General features: G+C 47.1%; 1 protein-coding gene and 1 long non-coding RNA gene across 2 annotated transcripts in view; both read left to right on the forward strand.

Moving 5' to 3' along the window:
- LOC148094695 (uncharacterized) overlaps positions 1 to 16,216 on the forward strand; it is a 171,495-nt gene that overhangs the window by 7,129 nt on the left and 148,150 nt on the right. The gene's annotated exons all lie outside the window — the stretch shown is intronic.
- LOC148094696 (uncharacterized) lies at positions 9,232 to 11,664 on the forward strand. Its single transcript, XM_087837382.1, has 3 exons — positions 9,232 to 9,606; positions 10,255 to 10,398; positions 10,645 to 11,664. Exons 1-3 carry the CDS (start codon positions 9,232 to 9,234, stop codon positions 11,662 to 11,664), a joined length of 1,539 nt encoding a protein of 512 aa, XP_087693508.1.

Genomic DNA, 16,216 nt, shown 5'->3' on the forward strand with positions numbered 1-16,216 from the left:
AAGTACAAGTAGACGTATACAAACACTTGGGTAGGACGGCTTGGTATAAATGCACTGGGTACCTCAAACAGCAATGCTTTCCTAAACCTAATGCAAGCATCTAATGAAAGTAAAACTATGCACTGAATGAACCTAGATTCAAAATGTGGCGTCAAAGTTCAGTCTCATGATTTATGCTCCCCCACCAGCTTGTTGATAGCCACATTTAAAGCTACTATAAGAAATATAATTTGTACTTTTGAACAGCAATGTAGATCTATGGTGGACTTGGTGACACTTGGTGTTCGCTCGCTCGCTCTGTGGTATAGTATCGCTTCCTGTTCCTGCTCAAACACAGTGGTGTTTCTGAGTAGCTTATTAGCTTAGCAGTTTAATTAACAACTTTTAAAAACATTCTTTTTTCACAGTATAATCTTCACGTGCTTCATCCGAAGCACACTTTCTGTGTACTCACTACCTAATTTATAGTATTCACTCACTGTCTCTGTACTGTTTCGCTAGCTTAGCTCGTAGCCGACCCGTTAGCACCATGGCTACTTCACCTGTCCCTTCTGCACTTTCTTGCTCATTGTGTCAGATGTTTAGTTACTCCTCGGCCTCCTTTAGCAGTAATGATATCTGTAACAAATGTAGCATATTTGCAGCTCTGGAGGCCAGGATTACTGAACTGGAGACTCAGCTTTGCACCCTTCTCTCACCCTTAGCTAGCCAGGCCCCTGTAGCTGGTGCAGCCGAAGATAGCGTAGCCCCCGCTAGCTGTTCCCCGGCAGATCCCAAGCAGCTGGGGAAAGACGGCTGGGTAACGGTGAGGAGGAAGCGTAGTCCTAAACAGAAGCCCCAGGTACACCACCAACCCGTTCATTTGTCTAACCGTTTTTCCCCACTCGGTGACACACCTGCTGGGGGTCAAACTCTGGTAATTGGTGATTCTGTTCTCAGACATGTGAAGCTAGAGACACCGGCAACCATAGTCAATTGTCTTCCAGGGGCCAGAGCAGGCGACATTGAAGGAAATTTAAAACTGCTGGCTAAGGGTAAACGTAAATTTAGTAAAATCATAATTCACGTCGGCAGTAATGACACCCGGTTACGCCAATCGGAGGTCACTAAAATCAATATTGAATCGGTGTGAAACTTTGCCAAAACAATGTCGGACTCTGTAGTTTTCTCTGGTCCCTTCCCCAATCAGACCAGGAGTGACATGTTTAGCCGCATGTTCTCCTTAAATTGCTGGCTGTCTGAGTGGTGTCCCAGAAACGATGTGGGCTTCATAGATAATTGGCAAACCTTCTGGAAGAAACCTGGTCTTGTTAGGAGAGATGGCATCCATCCCACTTTGGATGGAGCAGCTCTCATTTCTAGAAATATTGACAAATTTATTAAACCCCTCAAAATATGACTATCCAGAGTTGGGACCAGGAAGCAGAGTTGCAGTCTTACACGCCTCTCTGCAGCTTCTCTCCTCCTGCTACCCCCCCAAAAACCCATCTCCATAGAGACTGTGTCTGCTTCCAAAAAGACAAAAAACAAACTAAAAACCAGCAACAAACAACTTAAACATTTACAAAGAAAGAACAATACAGTATCCACATCTGAACCAAAGAGTAAAACAGTGAAATGTGGATTATTAAATATTAGGTCTCTCTCCTCCAAGTCTCTGTTAGTACATGACTTAATAATTGATCAACAAATTGATTTACTCTGCCTTACAGAAACCTGGTTGCAGCAGGATGATTATGTTAGTTTAAGTGAATCAACACCCCCGAGTCATTCTAACTACCAGAAATCTCGAAGCACAGGTCGAGGGGGCGGTGTGGCAGCAATTTTTCACACCAGTCTATTAATTAATGAAAGACCAAGACAGACTTTTAATTCATTTGAAAGCCTGATGCTTAACATTGTCCACCCCAGCTGTGAAACTCAGAAACCAGTCTTACTTATTATCATCTATCGTCCACCTGGGCCTTACACAGAGTTTCTGTCTGATTTCTCAGACTTTATATCTGATTTAGTTCTGAGCTCAGATAAAATAATTATTGTGGGTGATTTTAACATCCATGTTGATGCTAAAAATGACAGCCTCAACATGGCATTTAATCTGTTGTTAGACTCAATTGGTTTCTCTCAAAATGTAAAAGAACCCACCCACCACTTTAATCACACTCTAGATCTTGTTTTAACATATGGCATAGAAACTGAACATTTAACAGTGTTTCCTGAAAACCCTCTCCTGTCTGATCATTTCTTGATAACATTTACATTTACAATAATTGATTACGCAGCAGTGGAGAGTGGACTTTATCAAAGTAGATGTCTTTCTGAAAGCGCTGTAACTAAGTTTAAGAATATAATCCAGCCACTGTTATCATCGTCAATGCCCTGTACCAACACAGAGCAGAGCAGCTATCTGAACGCTACCCCAACAGAGGTCGATTATCTTGTTAATAATTTCACCTCCTCACTACGTACGACTCTGGATACTGTAGCTCCAGTGAAAACTAAGGTCTCTAATCAGAAGTACCTGACCCCGTGGTATAATTCTCAAACACGTACCCTAAAGCAGATGACTCGTAATCTGGAGAGGAAATGGCGTGTCACAAATTTAGAGGATCATCATTTAGCCTGGAGAAATAGTTTGTTGCTTTATAAGAAAGCCCTCCGCAAAGCCAGAACAGCTTACTACTCATCACTGATTGAAGAAAATAAGAACAACCCCAGGTTTCTCTTCAGCACTGTAGCCAGGCTGACAAAAAGTCAGAGCTCTTTTGAGCCAACCATCCCTTTAACGTTAACTAGTAATGACTTCATGAACTTCTTCACAAATAAAATTTTTATCATTAGAGAAAAAATTACCAATAATCATCCCACAGATGTAATATTATCTACAGCTACTCTTAGTACCATTGATGTTAAGTTAGACTCTTTTTCTCCAATCGATCTTTCTGAGTTAACTTCAATAATTACTTCCTCCAAACCATCAACGTGTCTTTTAGACCCCATTCCTACAAAACTGCTCAAAGAAGTCCTGCCATTGATTAATTCTTCGATCTTATATATGATCAACCTATCTCTAATAATCGGCTATGTACCACAGGCCTTCAAGGTGGCTGCAGTTAAACCTTTACTCAAAAAGCCATCTCTAGACCCAGCAGTCTTAGCTAATTATAGGCCAATCTCCAACCTTCCTTTCATATCAAAAATCCTTGAAAGAGTAGTTGTCAAACAGCTAACAGATCATCTGCAGAGGAATGGTTTATTTGAAGAGTTTCAGTCAGGTTTCAGAGCTCATCACAGCACAGAAACAGCTTTAGTGAAGGTTACAAATGATCTTCTTATGGCCTCTGACAGTGGACTCATCTCTGTGCTTGTCCTTCTTGACCTTAGTGCAGCGTTCGATACTGTTGACCATAATATCCTATTAGAGCGATTAGAACATGCTGTAGGTATTACAGGTATTGCACTGCAGTGGTTTGTATCATATCTATCTAATAGACTCCAATTTGTGCATGTAAATGGAGAGTCCTCTTCACACACTGAGGTTAATTATGGAGTTCCACAGGGTTCAGTGCTAGGACCAATTCTGTTTACATTATACATGCTTCCCCTAGGCAGCATCATTAGAAGACATAGCATACATTTTCACTGCTATGCAGATGACACCCAGCTCTATCTGTCCATGAAGCCAGATAACACACACCAATTAGTTAAACTGCAGGAATGTCTTAAAGACATAAAGACTTGGATGGCCACTAACCTTCTGCTTCTTAACTCAGATAAAACTGAGGTCATTGTACTCGGCGCTGAAAAGCTTAGAAATATGGTATCTAACCAGATTCTTACTCTGGATGGCATTACCTTGGCCTCCAGTAACACTGTGAGGAACCTTGGAGTCATTTTTGACCAGGATATGTCCTTCAACGCACATATTAAACAAATATGTAAGACTGCGTTCTTCCATTTGCGCAACATCTCTAAAATTAGAAATATCCTGTCTCAGAGTGACGCTGAAAAACTAGTTCATGCATTTATTACTTCCAGGCTGGACTACTGCAATTCATTATTATCAGGATGTCCAAAAAACTAACTGAAAAGCCTTCAGTTAATCCAAAATGCTGCAGCAAGAGTACTGACAGGGACTAGAAAGAGAGAGCATATTTCTCCTGTTTTGGCTTCCCTTCATTGGCTTCCTGTTAAATCCAGAATTGAATTCAAAATCCTGCTCCTCACATACAAGGTCTTAAATAATCAGGCCCCATCTTATCTTAATGACCTTGTAGTACCATATTACCCTATTAGAGCACTTCGCTCTCGCTCTGCAGGCCTACTTGTTGTTCTTAGAGTATTTAAAAGTAGAATGGGAGGGAGAGCCTTCAGTTTTCAGGCCCCTCTTCTGTGGAACCAGCTTCCAGTTTGGATTCGGGAGACAGACACTATCTCTACTTTTAAGATTAGGCTTAAAACTTTCCTTTTTGCTAAAGCATATAGTTAGGGCTGGACCAGGTGACCCTGAATCCTCCCTTAGTTATGCTGCAATAGATGTAGGCTGCCGGGGGATTCCCATGATGCATTGAATTTTTCCTTTCCAGTCACCTTTCTGACTCACTATGTGTTAATAGACCTCTCTGTATTGAATCATATCTGTTACTAATCTCTGTCTCTCTTCCACAGCATGTCTTTTATCCTGTCTTCCTTCTCTCACCCCAACCGGTCGCAGCAGATGGCCGCCCCTCCCTGAGCCTGGTTCTGCCGGAGGTTTCTTCCTGTTAAAAGGGAGTTTTTCCTTCCCACTGTCGCCAAAGTGCTTGCTCATAGGGGGTCATATGATTGTTGGGCGTTTCTCTGTATCTATGAAGCGCCTTGAGGCGACATTTGTTGTGATTTGGCGCTATATAAATAAAATTGAATTGAATTGAATTGAATTGACTTCCAAGTACAAACTTTTCTGTGTTGACTTTTGCTGGACTGGTCTTTGATAATAATCATCTGAATTTACAGCAAACACAAAGTGTCTTCATAGACTGAATGAAGAACCTGTTGTGTGTAATGTGAGCTTTATTGTTGTGTGACATAAGCTCCACAGTGATTGTCTATCTCTGTAGAGATACTAACAGAACAAACTTAACATGTGAATTGTTTGGTGTATTAACAGAAATGGGAAGAAAGAGCATTTTGTGTGTGTGCATGTCATTTACTGAAGTTGCATATGTCAGGGGCCTCTAACCAAATATTGATAGAAAGACTAATATTACTTGTGGTTCCTGGGATATTTAAAAGTAAAACGGCAGGCAGAGCCTTCATCTTCCAGGCCCCTCTTCCGTGGAACCAACTTCCAGTTTGGATTCAAGAGACAGACTCTATCTCTATTTTTGAGATTAGGCTTAAAACATTTCTAAAGCTTATAGTTAGCTGGACCCTCCCTTAATTACACTGCAATAGGCTAGGAAGCTTGGCTGCTCCCTTCATTGGCTTCCTGTTAAATCCAGAATTGAATTCAAAATCCTGCTCCTCACATACAAGGTCTTAAATAATCAGGCCCCATCTTATCTTAATGACCTTGTAGTACCATATCACCCTATTAGAGCACTTCGCTCGCACACTGAAGGCCAGCTTGTTGTTCCTAGAGTATTTAAAAGTAGAATGGGAGGCAGAGCCTTCAGTTTCCAGGCCCCTCTTCTGTGGAACCAGCTTCCAGTTTGGATTCAGGAGACAGACACTATCTCTACTTTTAAGATTAGGCTTCAAACTTTCCTTTTTGCTAAAGCATATAGTTAGGGCTGGACCAGGTGACCCTAAAATCCTCCCTTAGTTATCCTGCAATAGACGTAGGCTGCCGGGGATTCCCATGATGCATTGAGTTTTTCCTTTCCAGTCACCTTTCTCACTCACTATGTGTTAATAGACCTCTCTGCATTGAATCATATCTGTTATTAATCTCTGTCTCTCTTCCACAGCATGTCTTTATCCTGTCTTTTTCTTCTCTCACCCCAACCGGTCGCAGCAGATGGCCCCGCCCCTCCCTGAGCCTGGTTTTGCTGGAGGTTTCTTCCTGTTAAAAGGGAGTTTTTCCTTCCCACTGTCGCCAAAGTGCTTGCTCATAGGGCTCATATGATTGTTGGGCTTTTCTCTGTATCTACTGTACAATATAAAGCGCCTTGAGGTGAGTTTTGTTGTGATTTGGCGCTATACAAATAAAATTGAATTGAATTACAATACAATTGTTTCAGACAGTTGTTTCAGGTCTCTCTCATAAAAAAGACATTGAGTCTCAATGGGACTATCTGTGTAAACAAACAAATGGGCAAAACCTTAAATGGCAGTCAGTGATTCTATGTCACTAGCAAATAAATAACAAAAATCTCCAGAAATTGTATTTTCCATAAAATGGTTTCTTAACTGTAGCGTCCATGGTTTTTGGATTGAAGGAACAATTCAACAAATGCTAAATTGGGGCATATTAACCCCGATTCTTTTGTCCCCGTGATAGAACAGAGAAAACTGACTCATAGTGTGTTACAACATTTATATTTCTTTTTATTCAATCATCTTTCGGAAGAGAGAGACCCCTGCACAGCTCAAACGGCAGTTGCAAGAGCTCTAACATTTTTAGCTCAACATGTGTCTTATATGATGTTATTTCTGTACTTCAGACGTCACACAGTCTCAAGCATTGCTTATATGGCAAAGTTCCTCTTTTCTGTGTCTTATCTATTAATATGCCTGTGCACTAAAACTTCATGTTTTTCAGTCTGGCTGAGCACTTTGTGAGTCAAAAGTGGCCTTGCTCTACAAGCCTTCAAGTACATAAAACAATATAATAGGAAAATAAGGATACTAAGGATATTGATTTCATGACAGGCAGTGTAAGAGCTGGACAGCTTTGAGGATTCAATTCGTAGCTGTTAGAAGCAAAAACTTTGTGTTGTTTTTGAGTTTATTTCGTTTTGGTTTTATACAGCTGAGAATTCTCTGACAATACAGAAAATACAGAAAGTTGAACTTAATTGAAATGAATTAACTAACAAACAGAAACATACTGAACATTAGAGTCTGTGCTACACCACTGTCACTCATCATATCATGTGACGTGATAATTAATAGTCATAATTTCATCAGATTACTACTGTTTTTCCACATTTTGCTTTCACCTTGTCGAGTTACTGCTCAGGTTTGGATCTTCCTGATGCAGTGAGGCAGAAGAAGAGAGTGAGAGACATTCATATATTATAATAAGTAATGAATTTCAGGTATCTTTTCCACTTGGTTAACTTGCACAGACAAGGTTTTTCTATTAACTTGACTTGAACTGAGAAATCAACAAATATGTTTCATCACATTCTGCTGTGTTTGGCAGGTTTCTCTGTGTCACATTCCCGTGGAATTTTTCACCATAGAAAGAAGTTTTCTTCCCATGCAGAGTGCACCTAGGACGCTAATGCTCTTCTCAGTTTTTACAGAGTCAAACTCAAAGTAATGTTGGTACTTCCAAGCATTGGTCATGTTCTGTCCTGCTCTCCATGTTATCTGTTATCTTTTAATTTAACTTTTTGTCCACTACAGAGGACATAATGAATACGCTGGGTCTCAGGAGGATATGAGGATGATTGTGCTGGATGTCCAAATTGGGTGAGACGAGTTTAGGTTTGATTGAGTTTTAGGATCCAAGTTCAATTTGATGTGATTCCATTTCATTTATATTGCGGCAATTCACAAGACAGTCATCTTATATTGTAAGGTAAGCCCCTTACAGTAATAGAGAGACAAGTTACTGGAAGTCCCCCAGCAGTCACAACCTAAAACAGGATAACTCAGGGTCAACTGATCCAGCTCTAACTATAAAATGCATCAAAAAAGAAAGTTTGGAGTCTCATCAGAGGAGAGTCTCTGTCTTCTGAATATAAACGGTGAGCTGGTTCCACAGGAGAGGGTCCTGGTAGCTGAAACTCTGCCTCCCATTCTACTTTTAAAACTCAAAGAACATCCAGAGTGATTCTCAACTTCTGATAAAGGACAGAGTTTTTAAAAAACTGAGTCTTTGTTTGTGACTGGTGGAAATAACCTCTCTGGGCACAGGTAGATACAATCATACAATGAACATTCAGCTTTACTTTCAACTCTTACTTTAGAACACACATCTTCATCCCCTCTTTCACAATAATATGCTCATGCCAGCTACTAATGTGTTTCAAAGATTTGGACGAGGCAACAGAAATGTTCTTTGCTATCAACAACTGAAGAATGCAGTTAAGAAAAAGTTCCTACGCTTCACAGCCCTTTATAAGCACTTGCACATGTAAAAGTACACAAAGATGTACACTTGGGCCCCTCCTCAAATTCGAGTTGGTCTTTCCCTTTGGGCTCCTTGACTCCCCACTCAAACTAGCATTGCTTCCTGTCCAGGATGTGTACATCCTCATCATTGAAAGAGTGTCCACTGGCCTGTAGGAGTAGATAGACTGCAGAGTCCTGGCCTGTGTTGTGCAATCCGCTTAGCCAGAGGTTGATTGGTTTTCATGTATAAATGTATAAATCATGGCAATCCTCCTGGTATATAACAGCGTACACTATATTGTATAAGCATTATGTAACAATTTGATAGCTTTGTGCACTGCAGTGGGGGGTGGGGGGCGGGGAGTTAAATCAATTTGATACCAACTGCGTTTACTAGAAAATGTCACGGTCCTGGGTCGGTGACCCAGCGCTTTGAGTTTGTTATTAGTATTTTCTAGTTTATTCTGTTTTGTATTGGTGGTTGGGGTTTGGTTGTGTTTATTTTCCCTACCTGCGTCTCCCTCGGTGCTCTGTTCATGTCCCCGTGTTGTTATGTAAAACAGTCTGTGTGTTTCCTGTTTTACTTTGTAGGGTTGTGTCTCGTTATGTCCATTAGTTCCAGCTGTGTCCCCGCCTGTCTGCCATTACCCGATTACCCTGTGTGTGTGTGTGTGTGTATATATAGTGGGTGTCGGTCTGTGTTCGTTGTCGGCTCGTCTGTGTTTCATGGTGTCTGTTCCTCGTCTGTGTCTCTCTGCCTCCCACCCCATTTGTATGATCCGGTTGTTATTTAGCTCACCCAGTTTAGGTTATGTTCTGTCCTGCCCTCAGTTCTGTTATTTGTACACTGTAAATTAAACCCTCACTCTTATCATCAAATCGGCTGTCTGCATTTTGGGTCCTCCGTTTCCTCCACACCACACGGCTCACCCCGCCAGCCGTGACAGTACGAGCCGACCAAACATGGACCCAGCAGCATCCGCACCCTCCCAGGAGTTTCGGGAGGAATTGATTGACTCCGTGTCAAGGTTAGTTAACCTGTGGCTTGAGCATGAGGGGGAGGAATTTCACCGCGCTGTAGAAGCCAGGCTACAGCAGCTAATCTTTGCTCACTCCTGGCTACTGGACTCACTTCACCCGCTCGCACAGAACTTCATTCTGAACGAGCTCCGTCTTCACCCCCCGGCTGCTACCACCCACCCTGCAACTCATGCTTCACTTCCGACAGAGGATGTTCTGCCCGGCCCGTCAACCCAGCCTTCAAGGGGGAAACGGCGCTCACGCTGCCGACGCTCCTCGCCACAGTCGGACCTGGGGATTTCTGAGCGGCCGGCTGTGGTGAGTGGACAAGACACTCTTTTGGTTTCACCAGAACTAGTGACGGTTTATACCGGGGCTGTGTTTTTTGAGCCTGCTGCAAAGCCGCAAGCTCGTTTAGCTGCACAGCCGCATTCAGCTCGGCCCCCGGTATCCCCACTAGCCCAGTCATCTATGCCATCTTCACCGACCCCCTCTGTACAGGAGGCTGCGTCTCTGCCTCCCGTTTTGGACTCTTTTTCTAAGTATTTTTTGCAGAGAGACAAACCACACAATCCTGCAAACGTTCCTCAAAAGCTGGCCAGTTGTGAGACTGAGATGCACTCCAGGGCCTCCCCAGAGGCTGGGTTTCAGCCCCCAGCAGACTCTGGACCCCTGGAGGTAAAGAAGCCAGCTGAGGACTGCACCCGGCTGTCGCTGCCTGAGCTGAGTCAATGCTCGGTGCAGCTGCAGTCAGCTTTGTGTTTGCCAGAGGCCCGTGCGCCTGCTGGTTCTGATCTGTTCCTGCCAGAGGCCCGTGCGCCTGCTGGTTCTGATCTGTTCCTGCCAGAGGCCCGTGCGCCTGCTGGTTCTGATCTGCGCCCGCCAGAGGTCTCCGCACCTGCTGGTTCTGTTCTGCGCCCGCCAGAGGTCTCCGCGCCCGCTGGTTCTGTTCTGCGCCCGCCAGAGGTCTCCGCGCCTGCTGGTTCTGATCTGCGCCCGCCAGAGGTCTGCGCGCCTGCTGGTTCTGTTCTGCACCTGCCAGGGGCCCCTGTGCCCGCTGGTCCCGAGACTGTTCTCGCTGGAGGGCCCGAGGAGCCTGTCCAGCCTCCTGTCCCGTCCGCTGGAGGGCCCGAGGAGCCCGTCCAGCCTCCTGTCCCGTCCGCTGGGGGGCCCGAGGAGCCCGTCCAGCCCCAAGACTCGTCCGCTGGAGGGCCCGAGGAGCCCGTCCAGTCTTCTGCCTCGTCAGCTGGAGGGCCCGAGGAGCCCGTCCAGTCTTCTGCCTCGTCAGCTGGAGGGCCCGAGGAGCCCGTCCAGTCTTCTGCCTCGTCAGCTGGAGGGCCCGAGGAGCCCGTCCAGTCTTCTGCCTCGTCAGCTGGAGGGCCCGAGGAGCCCGTCCAGCCGCCAGCTGCAGCCTCATCATCCTCGCCGGCTGCCGCTCCATCCACGCCGCCGGCAGCAACAGCAGCTTCATCCACACCGCCGGCAGCAGCCGTGTCTTCATCCTCGCCAGCTGCAGCCTCCGTGTCTTCATCCTCGCCAGCTGCAGCCTCCGTGTCTTCATCCTCGCCAGCTGCAGCCTCCGTGTCTTCATCCTCGCCAGCTGCAGCCTCCGTGTCTTCATCCTCGCCAGCTGCAGCCTCCGTGTCTTCATCCTCGCCGTCGCCTGGTCCAGCTCCGGCTTCACCCACGCCGTCGCCTGGTCCAGCCTCTGCATCCGTTTCGCCTGGTCCAGCCTCTGCATCCGCTTCGCCTGGTCCAGCCTCTGCATCCGCTTCGCCTGGTCCAGCCTCTGCATCCGCTTCGCCTGGTCCAGCCTCTGCATCCGCTTCGCCTGGTCCAGCTCCGGCATCAGCCTCGCCTGGTCCAGCCTCTGCATCAGCCTCGCCTGGTCCAGCCTCTGCATCCGCTTCGCCTGGTCCAGCCTCTGCATCCGCTTCGCCTGGTCCAGCCTCGGCTTCCGTCTCGTCTGGTCCAGCCTCGGCTTCCGTCTCGTCTGGTCCAGCCTCGGCTTCCGTCTCGTCTGGTGCTGCGAAGGCCACGCCGCCTTCAGGTCCCAAACTGCCGCCTCGACATCGGCGGTCATCTGCCAGGCCGCTTGTTGGGCGTCATCGTCGATATGGACGACCTCCCACAGGCCGCCGCTACCTTCCGCGCGGCCGGCCTCCGGACTTGTGTCGCCGCCGCCGTTGCTGTCCGCACGGTCGGCCGCCTGACCTGTTTCCCCGCCGTTGCTGTCCGCACGGTCGGCCGCCTGAACTGTTTCCACTTCGCCACCGCTGCCTCCCGCGCGGTCGGCTTTTGGACCTGAGTTGTCAGCCTCCGGGCCGGCCTCCTGATCTATGTTTTGGGACCCTGTTCGGGAACTCCAGTGTGTGATGTGTTTTGGACAATTCGTTTGGCCCACTGGAGCTTGTGTTTTGTTTGGTTGTGGTCCCTCCATCCTGGACCCCCCGCCGCCCGCCCTGGGTTGGTCGTCTGTTTTTGTTTTGGGCTGTCTGGAGCCAGCCCTTGGAGGGGGGGTACTGTCACGGTCCTGGGTCAGTGACCCAGCGCTTTGAGTTTGTTATTAGTATTTTCTAGTTTATTCTGTTTTGTATTGGTGGTTGGGGTTTGGTTGTGTTTATTTTCCCTACCTGCGTCTCCCTCGGTGCTCTGTTCATGTCCCCGTGTTGTTATGTAAAACAGTCTGTGTGTTTCCTGTTTTACTTTGTAGGGTTGTGTCTCGTTATGTCCATTAGTTCCAGCTGTGTCCCCGCCTGTCTGCCATTACCCGATTACCCTGTGTGTGTGTGTGTGTGTATATATAGTGGGTGTCGGTCTGTGTTCGTTGTCGGCTCGTCTGTGTTTCATGGTGTCTGTTCCTCGTCTGTGTCTCTCTGCCTCCCACCCCATTTGTATGATCCGGTTGTTATTTAGCTCACCCAGTTTAGGTTATGTTCTGTCCTGCCCTCAGTTCTGTTATTTGTACACTGTAAATTAAACCCTCACTCTTATCATCAAATCGGCTGTCTGCATTTTGGGTCCTCCGTTTCCTCCACACCACACGGCTCACCCCGCCAGCCGTGACAGAAAAAGCACAATGAAGTCAAACAAATGAAATACAGGTTTCACAACACACTGCACATAATTCAAATGGTTTTCAGTTAAACTACAAAGTTTTGTTTGGTTTTACTTCAGGGTTTCTACTGTGTCAAAAGCAACCACACCCTCTCCCTGAGGAGCTAGTACGCTTTCTCTGTATTAAAACCAGAGCATAGCTGTGTCAATACTGAATTACTAGAGTCATACCTACTGTAGGCATTTTAACACACGTGCATTATACCAGTACAAAGAAGTAAAACACAAAGAACATTTGAATAGGAAAAAAAAACATCAGTAAGTCCATGTTAATGTTATAAATTGCTTGTTCAGTATGTTGCTGTTTTGTTGTACCCGTGTACACGAATGGCACCGCGTGCTGCCTTCTGTGGTTATCACAGAGATGTAATCATCTCTGTCCTTCCCCAAGGTTAAACTAATCGAGTGTTACCATCTTGAATCAAATGGCAGAAATGGGGGAAAACTCACCTGTAAATAAATTACAAGAATGTCAACTCATGGATCCCAACTACTGTCAATATCTAAAAAAAAAAAAAAAACAAAAAAAAAACGTGTGTTGACACTAGCAGTAAATTAAGTGAATAACTCTGTAATTGGCTTATATTCTTCTGGTTTTCTCTTTCAGAAGTGTCAGGCTTGACACATTGAACAAGTAGTCCAGCAGCCAATCTCAAGTGTCAGACTCAGTACCTTTTCTCTCTTTTTTGTATTTTATTCATTAGCTTACTTTGTTAAGTAGTTGTTCAATAGTGTTGGCTGTATTTCTGCAACACATTGTGTGTTCAGCATATCCACGTTTATGTACAAGCTTGGGAACCTCCAAGCCATACTACATATCAGTTGACTTTTCAAGAGAAAAAGAACAAATACACACCTACAACAAACAAGCATTAAAATGAGACTTTCTTTACACAAAAAACACTACCAGTTACAGCAAGTTAGGGCCCCATGCTTAGTGTGCCACCTGGTGAGGTACTCATGACTAATGCTGCATCACCATCAGTGGTAGCCATCTGAGAGAAATATTTATAAACAGACATGGTGAATTGTACCACTAGATGCAGATCATGACCATTTATGATGATCAGAAGTGTAAACATAAGTACAAGTAGACGTATACAAACACTTGGGTAGGACGGCTTGGTATAAATGCACTGGGTACCTCAAACAGCAATGCTTTCCTAAACCTAATGCAAGCATCTAATGAAAGTAAAACTATGCACTGAATGAACCTAGATTCAAAATGTGGCATCAAAGTTCAGTCTCATGATTTATGCTCCCCCACCAGCTTGTTGATAGCCACATTTAAAGCTACTATAAGAAATATAATTTGTACTTTTGAACAGCAATCTAGATCTATGGTGGACTTCCAAGTACAAACTTTTCTGTGTTGATTTTTGCTGGACCGGTCTTTGATAATAATCATCTGAATTTACAGCAAACACGAAGTGTCTTCATAGACTGAATGAAGAACCTGTTGTGTGTAATGTGAGCTTTATTGTTGTGTGACATAAGCTCCACAGTGATTGTCTATCTCGGTAGAGATACTAACAGAACAAACTTAACATATGAATTGTTTGGTGTATTAACAGAAATGGGAAGAAAGAGCCCCGGGGAGGGTGCCCGAGGGCGAGCGTCTGGTGGCCGGGCCTTAGTCCATGGGGCCCGGCCGGGCACAGCCCGAAGAGGAGACATGGGCCCATCCTCCCGCAGGCCCACCACCCGCAGGAGGCGCCATAGGGGTCGGGTGCATTGTGTGCCGGGTGGCGGCCAGGAGCGGAGGCCCTGGCGGACTGACCCCCGGCTGCCAAGACTGGCAATAGGGACATGGAATGTCACCTCTCTGGTGGGGAAGGAGCCTGAGTTAGTGCGTGAGGTTGAGAGGTACCGGCTAGATATAGTCGGGCTCACCTCTACGCACGGCTTGGGCTCTGGAACCAGTCTCCTGGAGAGGGGCTGGACTCTGTCTCAGTCTGGAGTTGCCCCTGGTGAGAGGCGGCGGGCTGGGGTGGGTATTCTAATATCCCCTCGGCTTGCTGCCGGTACGTTGGGGTTTTTCCCGGTGGACGAGAGGGTTTGTTCCCTGCGCCTTAGGGTCGGGGAACGGGTCCTGACTGTCATCTGCGCTTATGCGCCGAGTGGCAGTTCAGAGTACCCAGCCTTCTTAGAGTCCCTGGGGGGGGTGCTGGAAGGTGCTCCACCTGGAGACTCTGTTGTCCTGCTGGGAGACTTCAATGCTCACGTGGGTAACGACAGCGAGACCTGGAGGGGCGTGATTGGGAGGAACGGCCTCCCTGATCTGAACCCGAGCGGTGCTTTGTTATTGGACTTCTGTGCTAATCACAGTTTGGCCATAACGAACACCTTGTTCGAACATAAGAGTGTCCATAAGTGCACGTGGCACCAGGACGCTCTAGGCCGTAGGTCGATGATCGATTTTGTAATCGTATCACCAGACCTGCGACCATATGTTCTGGACACTCGGGTAAAGAGAGGGGCTGAGCTGTCAAGTGATCACCACCTGGTGGTGAGTTGGATCATGTGGCGGGGGAGGACGCTGGACAGACCTGGTGCACCTAAACGCGTAGTGAGGGTGTGCTGGGAACGACTAGCAGAGGCCCCAGTCCGCGAGATCTTCAACGCACACCTCCGGCAGAGCTTCAACAGCATTCCGAGGGAGGCGGGGGACATTGAGTCCGAATGGACCATGTTCAGCGCCTCCATTGCCGAAGCTGCTGCATTGAGCTGCGGCCGCAAGGTGGTTGGTGCCTGCCGTGGTGGTAATCCCCGAACCAAATGGTGGACACCAGAGGTGAAGGAAGCCACCAGGCTGAAGAAGGAGTCCTATCGGGCTTGGTTAGCCTGTGGGACGCCGGAGGCAGCCGACAGGTATCGACAGGCCAAGCGGAATGCGGCTCGGGCAGTGGCTGAAGCAAAAACTCGGGTGTGGGAGGAGTTCGGAGAGGCCATGGAAAAAGACTTTCAGACTGCCTCGAAGAGGTTCTGGCAAACCGTCAGGCGTCTCAGGAGGGGAAAGCGGTACTCTACCTGCACTGTGTATAGTGCTGGCGGAGCGCTGCTGACGTCGACTGAGAAAATTGTCAGGCGGTGGAAGGAATACTTCGAGGACCTCCTTAATCCCACTGACGCGTCTTCCAAGGAGGAAGCAGAGTCTGGGGATGAGGGGAATGACCCGCCAATTTCTGGGGGCGAGGTCACTGAGGTAGTTAAACAACTCCTTGGTGGCAGAGCCCCTGGTGTTGATGAGGTCCGCCCCGAGTTCCTGAAGGCTCTGGACGTTTTAGGGCTGTCCTGGCTGACACGCCTCTGCAATGTTGCGTGGAGATCAGGGGCAGTACCCGTGGATTGGCAGACCGGGGTGGTGGTCCCCATCTTTAAGAAGGGGGACCGGAGGGTGTGTTCCAACTACAGGGGGATCACACTCCTCAGCCTCCCCGGGAAAGTCTATGCCAGGGTGCTGGAAAGGAGAGTTCGTCCGCTAGTCGAACCTCTGATGCAGGAGGAACAATGCGGTTTTCGTCCTGGTCGCGGAACACTGGACCAGCTCTTCATCCTCTCGAGGATACTTGAGGGTGCATGGGAGTTTGCCCAACCAGTCTACATGTGTTTTGTGGACTTGGAGAAGGCATTCGACCGTGTCCCTCGGGGTGTCCTGTGGGAGGTGTTGCGGGAGTATGGGGTGTCTGGCCCATTGCTACGGGCCATTCGATCCCTATACAACCGTTGCAAGAGCTTGGTTCGCATTGCCGGCAATAAGTCGGACTCGTTCCCGGTGGGTGATGGGCTCCGCCAGGGCTGCCCTTTGTCA

Source organism: Neolamprologus brichardi, unplaced genomic scaffold (assembly GCF_056152115.1).
Source record: "Neolamprologus brichardi isolate AB-2024 unplaced genomic scaffold, ASM5615211v1 NODE_ptg000031l+_length_7269946_cov_1, whole genome shotgun sequence".
NCBI lineage: Eukaryota > Metazoa > Chordata > Actinopteri > Cichliformes > Cichlidae > Neolamprologus > Neolamprologus brichardi.